At 37.1% G+C, this 12,092-nt stretch overlaps 1 protein-coding gene across 4 annotated transcripts in view; it reads left to right on the top strand.

Moving 5' to 3' along the window:
* MON2 (MON2 homolog, regulator of endosome-to-Golgi trafficking) overlaps positions 1-10,006 on the top strand; it is a 63,430-nt gene extending 53,424 nt beyond the window's left edge. For all 4 annotated transcript variants that reach the window (XM_079994032.1, XM_079994030.1, XM_079994031.1 and 1 more), the window contains 6 exons: positions 1,120-1,310; positions 3,492-3,552; positions 3,935-4,058; positions 6,151-6,358; positions 7,758-7,840; positions 8,654-10,006. In XM_079994032.1, coding sequence (XP_079850158.1) covers positions 1,120-1,310; positions 3,492-3,552; positions 3,935-4,058; positions 6,151-6,358; positions 7,758-7,840; positions 8,654-8,817 — 831 coding nt within the window. In that variant the 3' untranslated portion in view covers positions 8,818-10,006. The remainder of the gene's footprint in view (positions 1-1,119; positions 1,311-3,491; positions 3,553-3,934; positions 4,059-6,150; positions 6,359-7,757; positions 7,841-8,653) is intronic.
* Positions 10,007-12,092: the final 2,086 nt, after the last annotated feature.

The following is a 12,092-nucleotide window of genomic DNA, read 5'->3' as shown; positions in this document are numbered from 1 at the left end:
TTAAGATAATTCTTTAATTATAGTTCTGCTCTGAGGTTAGCTTGTGGAATGGCTCTGGAGCACTAAGAGTGATTGTGTTTTGATTTTGGCCATAACCATTTTGTGTTACAATAATTACTGTCCATAAATATATTCTGCAGAAATTTGGGTCAACTTTGACAGTTACCCATATAGTTGGTGCTTGGATTCTTTGTTTTAGTCCCTTGCACACTGGAAAACAATGCCGCTGTTGGAGACTAGACTATGGTAATCGGAAGCAAGAGGACTAGGATGTCCTAGTACTAGTGTAATTGAATAAAATCTGCAGTTGGCTGGCATGTAATGACTAACCTCTATCACATTTAGAAACACATTGCTGGGTTTATGTGACATTTGTTTTCTTCATGATTCTGTGTATATATATTCACACAGAGACATTTATACATATATAAATAACGATGATAACCATGGATTTCCTGCTGGCATCGTCAGGTTGGGCTCTTGCTGCACCAAGAACATGAAAGCAGGAGAAGAAACTCTTGGGGATTAGATGGCTCCCAGTCAGTTTTTGCTCCTGCCTAATGACAAAGCAGTCATGGCACACACAAACTGAGGGAAAGGAATTGGCTGTGACTTCTTGATATATGTGCATTTCAAACATTACCATTTTTTAGTAGGAATGCACAGTGAAAATTTTTTACCCCAAGAATAGTATTTGAAATTTCCACATGTGCAAACCAAATGAAATGGCCTGTGTGGATTAGCATTTATATTCATTTTGAAAATGGGTTTCTATCAAATGTAAGACTGGAGTATTCGGAACTAGACAGTAAAAAGCATTTTAGTATTACAAAATTCCCAAAATTTGTCTATTTCCATTATTATTGTTCACTGTCATGACACTCCCGTCTTCCCTTCCGGTCCTGTAATGTTTGCATGGGGAAACCCAGGTGCCCACTTTTGCTTCTTTTTCTTTCTGTCCTCCTTGCCTGCAGGCACATTCTTTCTCTATTTCTGTATTTGATCTGTACTTTAAGTGAGCTTCTTTCTTTGTGTTACAAGTACAAAAAATAATAAAGTGCACATTTCTTTCTTGTACACCTTACTGTTTGACTTACGTAAGCATACTTATTTTTGCAGACATTGAGAATGCCACTTAGTTTGAAGTATGCTTGTCCTTCAGAAAGCACCTGGAAGCTGGCAGTTTCTTCTCTCCTGAAAGTTCTCTCCATTGGCCTACCAGTTGCAAGGCAGCATGCTTCCTCTGGAAAATTTGACAGCATGTGGCCAGAGTTAGCCAACACTTTTGAAAACTTTTTATTTACTAAAAGGTAAAGTGCAACTTCTTGTTTGTGTGGGATTAAAGACGGAGTGAAGAACACATCTGATTTTATTATTTATGAAATTGGCTCTTAAACACCTCTGTCTTAGAACACTTGATTCTTCCTCAAACTTTGGAATGGTTCCATGACTAGGAAAGCGCTAAGTCGACACAGATGCAAATTATGAGAATTAACACCATTATGTAATTTCCTAAATTATATTACCTTATGAAAACTTTGAGGCTCATTGTTTTTTCCCCATTCTGTGTCAGTAAAGCAGAGCTTTCCAAACCCTGTGCCGCAACACATTAGTGTGCCGGCGTGTCGTGTGAATGCTTCCTGCCAGAGTGGTGTAGTGGTTAAGAGCAGTGGACTCTTAATCTGGTGAACTGGGTTTGATTCCCTGCTCCTCCACATGCAGCTGCTGGGTGACCTTGGGCTAGTCACACTTCTCTGAAGTCTCTCAGCCCCACTCACCTCACAGAGTGTTTGTTGTGGGGGAGGAAGGGAAAGGAGATTGTTAGCCACTTTGAGACTCCTTAGGGTAGTGATAAAGTGGGATATCAAATCCAAACTCTTCTTCTTCTTCCTCCCGGGGCTGGAAAGGGATTAGTTTAACCTCTGGTTTGATAGTAAAACTGAATTACTGTGTCATGAAATTATGCATGTCTGAAAAGTGTGTCACCAACATGAAAAGTTTGGAAAGCTCTGCGCTAAAGGTTCTCAAAAGCTAGATGGGCATGTGTACTAAAAACTTTGTAGTCTTTAGCTGGTGAATATAGGCTGAACTGGTCCAACAAATAAGGATGAAATAGCAGTACTGTACCAATAAGTGAAACCTAATATTGAGTGTTTCTAAAGTTTTTGGCTCTTACACTATAGTGAACATTCATGCCCAAGAAGTCTGACTATTAAGCCTTGTTGAGCCAAGCATATGCTGAGTCACAATTTCTTAAAACTCCCCATGCAGTGGGAAAGATGTGATCAGCTGACAGTTAGACTAGTGTCAGCAGAAAAGGAAGAAAAACAGTTTTCAGCTACTCCTCTTCCCCCTCTTCAGTCTCCAGCCCTCTTTCTGCTTCCAAACTGGCTCCAGAGGGTCACCCAGCTGTAATAATTGGGGTGGAGGTCTGCAGTGCAGAGAGAAGGAATTGCTGAGAATTCTTTCTCTCTCTATTTTGCTGACAGAAGCCTGGCAGCTTAGTATCACCATTACATCATATTATTATTATTATTATTATTATTATTATTATTATTATTAGACCCACTATTTTTATATCAATATCCCACTGCTCATTTTCTGTTTCACAGAAAATGAATTTAAATATTTAACTATGGCCAGCACAGTGTTTATGCAGTAGAAACATAACATAATGTTTGGGAGATGGTCTTGCCTTCTGTCTCTGCAGGCACACAGTAATTTAATTAGCCCTTTCAATATACCAGATAGTTTGCAATAGTTACCTAAATTGTGATAAAGGAAAATTCTGTGCTTGTCAAATTCTGTACTTGACATTTTGAAAAACAGTGAGAGGCTCTCTGAAAAGTCAGAATAATTATTCCTTGTTTTGAGATGCAAAAAGACATAATAGCATTCAACAGTGTTGTGTTCTGCCGTGTGTCTTTGTCTCACTTGAAAGCTGAAAAGATAGGGATGTATTATTTCATTTATAGTAAGTGCAAGAATAATCTGCCTTCAACTGTCCAGTTTAATATACTAAGTTGATTAAGCATGAAATGAAACAGGAAGGTATAAAAAGAAAGTGTCCGCAGTAAATGTCTTTTGACTGTGTGGTTCAGTGCATGATCTACTCTTTCAAATCCCGCTGCTGTGTGGCTTACTGGATATGAGTATCAGCCTCAGTTCCCCATTTGCAAAATAAGAAAATTAAATACAATTTGCAAGTTGAAATATATAAGGATTGTAAACTATTTAAATATACTCAAATTGCTCATAAAGGATTTTCACACTGGGATATTTAGTATGGTCAAGGGTCTGAAAAGCTTCGTCCCGTGGTTCCTCATATAATATTGTGAATTTCATATATTAATTGTTTCTTGTGAAGCATCTCAAAACGTTTTCACAACACAATAAAACATATAAAGCAATTGTGTGCGCGCGCACACACACAAACAAACAAATTGGTCTCTCAATCCCATATGTTAAGGCTATTCTCCATTTCCTTTCAGTTCCCCTCCAGATAATCTTTCTATTCAAGAGTTTCAGAGAAATGAAAGCATTGATGTTGAGGTGAGTGCATATTTCCTGTCAAGTGACTCAAAGTATTTGCTAGCAAAATGTTTAATTAATAAAAACTAGGTTATGTTATTTAGTTAATATACCAGGAACCTATTCAGGTAAGGATTAATGCACCTATGTGTTCACATTCAGGGTTCTTTTGATAGTGCAGGGAGGGTATAAGAGCCCAAAGCTTGCTCTTGTTCTTCACCCTAGACATGGGCCATGTGTGTACAGATCTCATGCTAAAAAGGCAGAGGTTCTTTATATATATGTTTATATATGTTTGTTGACATTATTTATTTCTGCAACGGGGTCCAAATCTCCTGGGTATTAATGAACTTCTGGTGAATGAATTTTCAACATAACATTTATATGTTCTCATCTGTTATAGGTGGTGCAGCTCATCAGCACAGAGATACTGCCTTATGCTAACTTTATTCCCAAGGAATTTGTTGGTCAAATTATGACTATGCTCAATAAAGGCTCTATACATTCGCAGTCATCTTCATTTACAGGTATGTTAACCAAACAATAAAGTCGTATAAGGAGACACATGGAAGGATTCCTTATACATTAAACATTTGGCCTGAAAATATTAAATAGCATGTGCACTAGATGAATAATTAGGCACAGATAAACCCTTTAGATTAGTGTTGTTTTATTCTTTAGCACAGCTGAATAGTTCACAAGAGACTTATTTTTAAACGTGATTAAAATTGTCCAGTTTATTTGTACTTTTTTTTTTTTTTATAATAATTTTTATTAATTTTCCACACAGATAATAAACAGCAATATAACACAATATAACTTCATACTCATCGGTTCATAACCTTTTTTCTTTGACTTCCCCATACCTCCCCATCCCTGCATCCTTGTTTAATAATTCTTTAGCAACCCTTAAGTCCATTGTCTTAATTCCTTTTCGTAAATATTTCTTAAGTTTTTTTTTGTTTACTGCTGCAATTCTTTACTTCTTACCCCCTGACATCTTAACATTCCTCAATTTTACAATTATTTTTAAGATATATTTTGAAATTCTTCCAGTCCTCTTCCACTGTCTCTTTCCCCTGGTCCCGGATTCTGCCCGTCATCTCGGCCAGTCCCATAAAATCAATCACCTTTGTTTGCCATTCTTCCAGAGTAGGTAATTCTTGCGTCTTCCAATACTTTGCCAGTAGAATTCTTGCTGCTGTAGTGGCATACATAAAAAAAGTCCTATCCTTTCTTAACACCACTTGGCCCACCATACCCAAAAGGAAAGCCTCTGGTTTCTTAGGAAAAGTCCACTTAAGGACCTTCTTAATTTCATTATAGATCATTTCCCAGAAAGCTTTAACCTTTGGGCAGGTCCACCAAAGGTGGTAGAAAGTGCCTTCAGTCTCATTACATTTCCAACACTTATTATTAGGCAAATGGTAAATCTTTGCTAGCTTGACTGGGGTCATGTACCACCGGTATATCATTTTCATAATATTTTCTTTTAAAGCATTACATGCAGTAAATTTAATACCGGTGGTCCATAATTGTTCCCAGTCAGCAAACATGATATCATGACCTATATCTTGTGCCCATTTGATCATAGCTGATTTCACCGTTTCATCCTGTGTATTCCATTTTAACAGCAAGTTATACATTCTTGATAAATTCTTAGTATTGGGTTCCAACAATTCTGTTTCTAATTTTGACTTCTCTTTCTGAAATCCTATTTTCCTGTCCTGTTTAAACGTCTCATTTATCTGATAGTAATGCAACCAATCTCGAACCTTAGGTTTTAGTTTCTCATAACTCTGAAGTTTCACCCTTTCACCATCGTATTCTATGATCTCATGATATTTTGGCCATTTAGAATCCATATTAAGCTTTTTTACTTCCCTAGCTTCCATTGGTGACACCCACCTAGGGGTTTTACTTTCCAACAAATCTTTGTATCTAATCCAAACATTGTACAATGCTTTCCTTACAATATGGTTTTTAAAACTTTTATACACCTTTACCTTGTCATACCATAAATATGCATGCCAACCAAAACTATTGTCATACCCTTCCAGATCCAAAATGTCAGTATTCTCAAGAAGTAGCCAGTGTTTCAACCAGCAGAAGGCTGCTGATTCATAATAAAGTCTTAAGTCCGGCAGGGCAAACCCCCCTCTATCCTTTGCATCAGTTAAAATCTTAAATTTAATTCTGGGCTTTTTGCCCTGCCAGACAAATTTTGATATGTCTTTCTGCCACTTCTTGAAACAGTCCATCTTGTCCACAATCTGCAACGTCTGGAATAAAAACAGCATTCTAGGCAATACATTCATCTTAATAGTAGCGATTCGGCCTAACAAGGAGAGTTTCAGCCTTGACCATATTTCCAGATCCTTTTTAACTTCTGACCAACATTTTTCATAATTATCCTTAAATAAATTCACATTCTTGGATGTTAAGTTTACCCCCAGGTATTTTGTACTTTTAATGTATATATTTATATGTATGTTATCTCAGATACAATTTGCTTTTGTAATCATTATCCTTTCCCATACGCTCTGTTAGTCCAACATTCATTTAGAATAATATATTTCAATAAGTACATTTAAATAGTTTTTTGTTTGTTTTTGACAGAAGCCGAAATTGATATTCGTATGAGAGAGGAATTTTCAAAGATGTGTTTTGAAACATTGCTTCAGTTTTCATTCAGTAATAAAGTGACAACTCCTCAAGAAGGCTACATTTCACGAATGGCACTTTCAGTTCTCTTAAAACGATCACAAGATGTGCTGTATCGCTACATAGAAGATGAAAGGCTAAGTGGCAAGTGCCCCCTTCCACGGTATGTTTTGTGTGTGTGTGTGTGTGTGTGTGTGTGTGTGTGTGTGTGTGTGTTTTTAAGGGAGCTGCTTATTTTCTTTCTAAGGTTTGTATGTTGCTGTCCTCCTTAAGGCCTTTTTGTGTTGGGGTTCTCATGTGCCTTACCAGTATCTAAAAGAATGTTGTTACAAAAGCATTGGTAGCTGAAAGGCTTGTATATCTGTATATCTTGGTCACCTGAAAATAATAATAGCTATGTCTTCTAGTTTACTACATATAATGACCATAACAAAAATATAATAGAATCTTAGTTGATTTGGTAGATACTGATGATCAGTTAAATATTTTTGACTAATCACCATGAATTTGGCCACAGCAACTCTGTAAGAAGCATTCAAAAACAGAGCGTGAATTTTAGCACCCAAAATGTAGTTTAGGGATAGGGAACCTTTTCGGCCTAGTGGTCCAATTATTTATCTCCCCCTACGCTCATGGGCCATATTTGGCAAGTGGGTGATACCACTCCCACCTGTCAAAATTCGCCAGTTTGGGAGATAGTGACCAAGCATGACTGAACTCAGTGCTCATCAGCTAAGATTTGATCTTCTGTTTGAATGGGAGACTTCCATGCCCCAGTGCCGATGTTGTTGAGGTACAGCTTCCACCATCCCTGGCCATTGGCCATGCTTTGCTGGGGCTGATGGATGTTGTTCAGCAACATCTGGAGGGACAAAGGTTCCCAATACCTGCCCTAATGGAAGCTGCTTTTTAAAATATGCCTTAATTTCCAAATGATGTGCCTGGGTATTGCTCATGGCAAAATTATTTGTATCCCTGCAATAGTATTTTTAAATTCCTAAAAATGATGTCTATTAGAAACAAGTGGAAACTGCAAAACAGTTGCAATGTGGGGTGTTCCTGTTCAGGCTTCAAGCTATCTAGTGATGCCTTCTAGGTTATTCCCCCAATTCAGTTCCTGTTTTGTTTTGTTTTGTTTTGACCAGCAGACACTCGGCATTCTGTAGCTGCTGATAATACTCAGAGCTTTTCTTTTCTTTTTGCAAGGGGTGCCACCTTAGTCCTCGCTCCCCAATTGCTTGTACTTCTGCAAACTTCAGTTCCCCTGAGCATTTGATATCTGCTCCTTATTCTTCAGGGGATCCATCTTGGATGGAATCCTGTCAACATTCACCTGATGACGTCTCTATTGATATTTATAATACACTTGTACTTCATTCTGAAAATGAAACTAGATATAATCCATCCTAAAATGAGATGTCACAGTGAAAAGATAATAATTTTAAGAGTTCAGTTTTAGATTTTGTTAGAAATCATTGCAGAAATTTATTTTGCATAAGCTCAAGTTAATCAAATTTTCCTCGAACTTAAATTCACATCTGATTTTGTTATTCCTTTTATAGGCAACAAGTCACAGAAATAATATTTGTTTTAAAAGCTGTCAGTACCCTCATAGATTCTCTTAAAAAAACTCAACCAGAAAATGGTAAGTAAAATAAAAACTGTGTGTGTGAAATATGTATCTTCATACGTTCCTCAGTGAGATGACCCCTTATAGTACTATACCATAGTCACCAACTATGTGGGGCTCTGGGTGCCCAGGCACCCACAAATTTTAAATAAAGGGGCCCAGCCACAGTAAAAGTAGCATGCCCCGGGCACTCACTGTCGTGGGGCAAGGCGGATACACCTCTACCATAGAGTTTACTTGTTGAACAGTCTTAAATAATACTATGCATAGTTCTTTATATGTTGACTCATTGTTAGATTTGCCTGTACGTTTTCTAAAAAATGTATCTCAAAGCAAGTCCTAATTTTTACAGCTTTTGGATACCACAGTAAAATGATGGGTCTAGGGATGTAATAGTCAATTCAGTCTGGTTGTTTTAGCCTTCCAGAGTCCACAGTCAAGTATGAACTGGCTAATGCTTCAAACTGTGCAAGCTTGTTTCATAGGAAGTGTACACATATGCTATCATTCAGATGGAAGAATCACAACTTATAAAGTTACAATCCTAGCCCTTCTCTTGAATAAACGGCAATCTAGCAAAGGAATTAAGATGCTTAGAAAACATATGTATTTATTGAATCTAAGCTGCAGTGGTCTTGGGTGAAACATACTGTTTTTCCTGTTACGTTTATTAACTGGGCTGGTATGAAAGGGCATCTGCATTTACCTTTTTGTTATTCTGTGGATGATGTGTATCTTTCTCCTCTTTAAGTCAGGGTGGGGGACTTGAGGTGGAAAAATACTCTTTAAAGAATACACTATAAAATTACTTGCTTTTTTTTTTTACAGTTGATGCTAACACATGGGCACAGGTTATTGCTTTGTATCCAACTTTAGTAGAATGTATCACCTGCTCATCTTCAGAGGTCTGTTCTGCTCTCAAAGAAGCTTTAGTTCCCTTTAAGGACTTTATGCACCCACCAGCATCCAAGGTACAGAATGGAGAGTCCTGACCAAATTTTTGCTTTTCAAGAAAAATGCATCCATCAAACGAATGTTTGTTCTAATGTGAGACATCTTTGATGAAATCTCATGACCAGTACTTGGCAAGCAGTGTTGACCGCCTTTAAACTGTACTAACCAGAATTCTGTGATTCATATCACTTCAAGCTTGCATCTCAAATGTTTCTGGGTGAATAGCAATGCAAGCCTTTGACTCACTGACTGGAATCCATTTTAAAGTACAGTACTTGCTACAGTAACTTGAAGTGGTGATTGAAAAGTGGGCTTATGTACAGCTTGTTGTGTATGTGTTAATGATGTAATTAAGAAAAAAAAAGAAACCTAATTCATTCGGATTTATTAGGCAGGTGTTTTGCACCGTTTTTTCAAGTACAAAATTGTACTAAAATTTTATGCAAGAAGGTACTGTAACATTCCACATTATCTGTAACCAGCCTTTGTAAACAAAGGGAAAATGTACTTGTGTGTATAATAAATCGTACAGTTCTGTAAAAAAAAAGTTGCATTTATTGTTTAAATTCTTTTTTAAACATCAATAATGTTAAAAGCTTGAAAATGTATTTATTATGAATACTAAGTTGTATGCTTGCATTTTTACTTAATATTTGCCTTCTTTGTTGGCAGATATGTTCATTCATATCTGATCATGCAGATGATTCTTTTCCTTTTCTCTTTTGGCATATTTGAATGTATCTTATCTGTGGCCAATGAATAACAATTCTGCTAACAGGACGTATGAATAAAGATAGTGGCAAAAATCTGTGAGCTGCCATGTTGAAATAAATGAATCTGCATAAGCAGAAAATTGCTGTGTAGCACTCAAAACACTACCATACCTCATTTCACTAAATAATTGTTTTACTGTCAGCCCTTTTTTGTAGCTCTGCTTTTTAAAAAACCCTTTTAGTTGAAATGTATATTTTTTTCAGTTTTGCCCCAAACAGCATTGGTCACTATTGTTTGAATTATGACTAAAGCAAAATGATTTTTAAGTATCAGCAATATTTTACTTGTATTTCTTGTCATTGTTTCAATAATTTTAAGTGCTTTGTTTTGTAACGTCTTTTCAACCTGAAGAATAACTGTTCTACTCTTTGAGTATAATATGTGTGTGATACAAACCGAGAAGTGTATTTTTGAAGATAGTTTAGAGATATAGTAAACTGTCATGAAGTAAAATTGTTTGTTTCCCTTTACTATGAAGTGCCATGGAATGGGTATTTCCTGTAAAACCTCTTCATTGTTGCAAAGAAATCTTATCCCTAGGCCACACCACTTAAATTTTAGTCAGACCCTAATCTTGATAATACTGGAATATGTTGGATTCAAAGTTTTATTCTATTGCCCATTCTCTGCTGTGAGAACCTCAGCAAAACAGTAAGTTACTATGGAGGTGACACACTTTACAAGCATGTCTGGTCACCTGCCACATAAATAGTGTCACAGATAAGGCACATGCCATTAACTACTATAATGGAGCCCTTTCTGTGCTCTTACCTCAGAAGCCTCCATGGTTACTGTTCTGTGGTGCTTTGTAGACTTGCACCTTTTGTCATGGAACAGCCAAAAAGCATACTTGTATGGATTTAAAAAGTTTCAGTTTTTATTTCAGTAAGGTTGCATTAAATTGTTTTAAATATATATCTTAAGTGTTCTGAATGTAGTACAAATGAACATGGTAAAGTCTGCACTTACAAGCCGAAAGATATTTAGCTGAATCCTATCCTATCCACCATTAGTGCTTACTTTCAATTATGTGTGCCCAGGATTGCAGACATTGAGTTAAAGGTTGCTACCCTCTGGGAAGGAAGATATGCCAAGCTCTGTTTCCTTTTGAAGTCATCTTGACTGTTACAGTGGATCATGTGCTGTATATGTTGCAAGCTTGATACAAAGATTGGGAAAGAGACACTATTCCTACTACCTCCAGGACATGCCATCTTGTATTTCACCAGAATCGCCCAATGAGCTCATACCATAAACTCTGCAATGTGCTCTCAACTTATGACACTTATTTGCCAGCCAGATAGCTTGACATTTTCTTTCTGTGTTATAGAACAATAGTCTTTCTGATGCTTACCTGCTCCAGGAAGCAATATGAGCCAATGATTTGAATTAATGATATCTTGATTTAGTGGTAAATTAACTTTTTTATAGTTTGCAACCAGTCTGTATGTTCTTTTGTTTAGAAAATGTCAGGCATAAATAGAAAATTTGCTTTGAATTGGTTATTACAATTGGTATTTTCTCATAGTAATGTAAGGCTAACTCTAATTACTTACATGGGTAAGTCCCCCATATAGTGTATAGATATGTTTCAGATTGATTTCAGTTTACCACACAATCTGCCCTGAATTTATGATGTTTAATCTAAATGTGTGAAAAGGTACATTATATGTTGGCCTTTAGAATGTTTAGCAGAGCAGTCTGTCAGATGTGAGAGGGAGAAACCGAGGTAGAGGAAGTGTCAGTTCATGCATCCTTTGAGGAATGAATTTCCTGCTTTTTAATTTAGCCACTTAAGACTGCTTTTGTAATAATTTTCCCCTCCCCAGCTCTACTTCCTGTTCAAAACAGGAAAGCTTGGGATTCTGTCGATCCACAGCCTCTTACCATATCAGTAAACCTTGTAAATAATCTGCATACTCCTTGTATAGATCTTGGTTTTGTCATTTATGCGCTTTGAGTATAAGTTCACTTTTCTGCCTGTAACTTTAAAGACAGCTACTGAAGCATGCATGGACAGCACAAAATATAGTAAAACAACTTTTGAATCTTGGTGCTAGCTGCTAACGTGTTCAAGTTTTTAGCTTTAAAGCCTTACTTCAGCTTTTGGTGGAAACACATTGTGCCACGTGGGCTAGTGTTAAGCTCTTCTGGGGAGGCTTTCGGTTACAGCACCAAGCATTGTTGTTCCCACTATATTGTTGTGGGTGCCTGCTAAAAACTTTATTTCAGCAAGTCTAGCCAGATAAATAATTTAGTTGTTAAGTTTTATTTCATTTCTTTTGCTTTTTTTTTTTGCATATCGTGCACTGCTTAAGTTTTGATTAATTGGCCTCTATCTGTATTAATGGGACTAGGGTGGGGCTGTGGGTTAAACCACAGAGCCTAGGACTTGCCAATCAGAAGGTCAGCGGTTCGAATCCCCACGACGGGGTGAGCTCCCGTTGCTCGGTCCCTGCTCCTGCCAACCTAGCAGTTCGAAAGCACGTCAATAGATAAATAGGTACCGCTCCGGTGGGAAGGTAAACGGCGTTTCCGT

The sequence above is a fragment of the Podarcis cretensis genome, assembly GCF_951804945.1.
Source record: "Podarcis cretensis genome assembly, chromosome: 10".
Taxonomy (NCBI): domain Eukaryota; kingdom Metazoa; phylum Chordata; class Lepidosauria; order Squamata; family Lacertidae; genus Podarcis; species Podarcis cretensis.
This window is presented reverse-complemented; position numbering and strand designations above follow the sequence as displayed.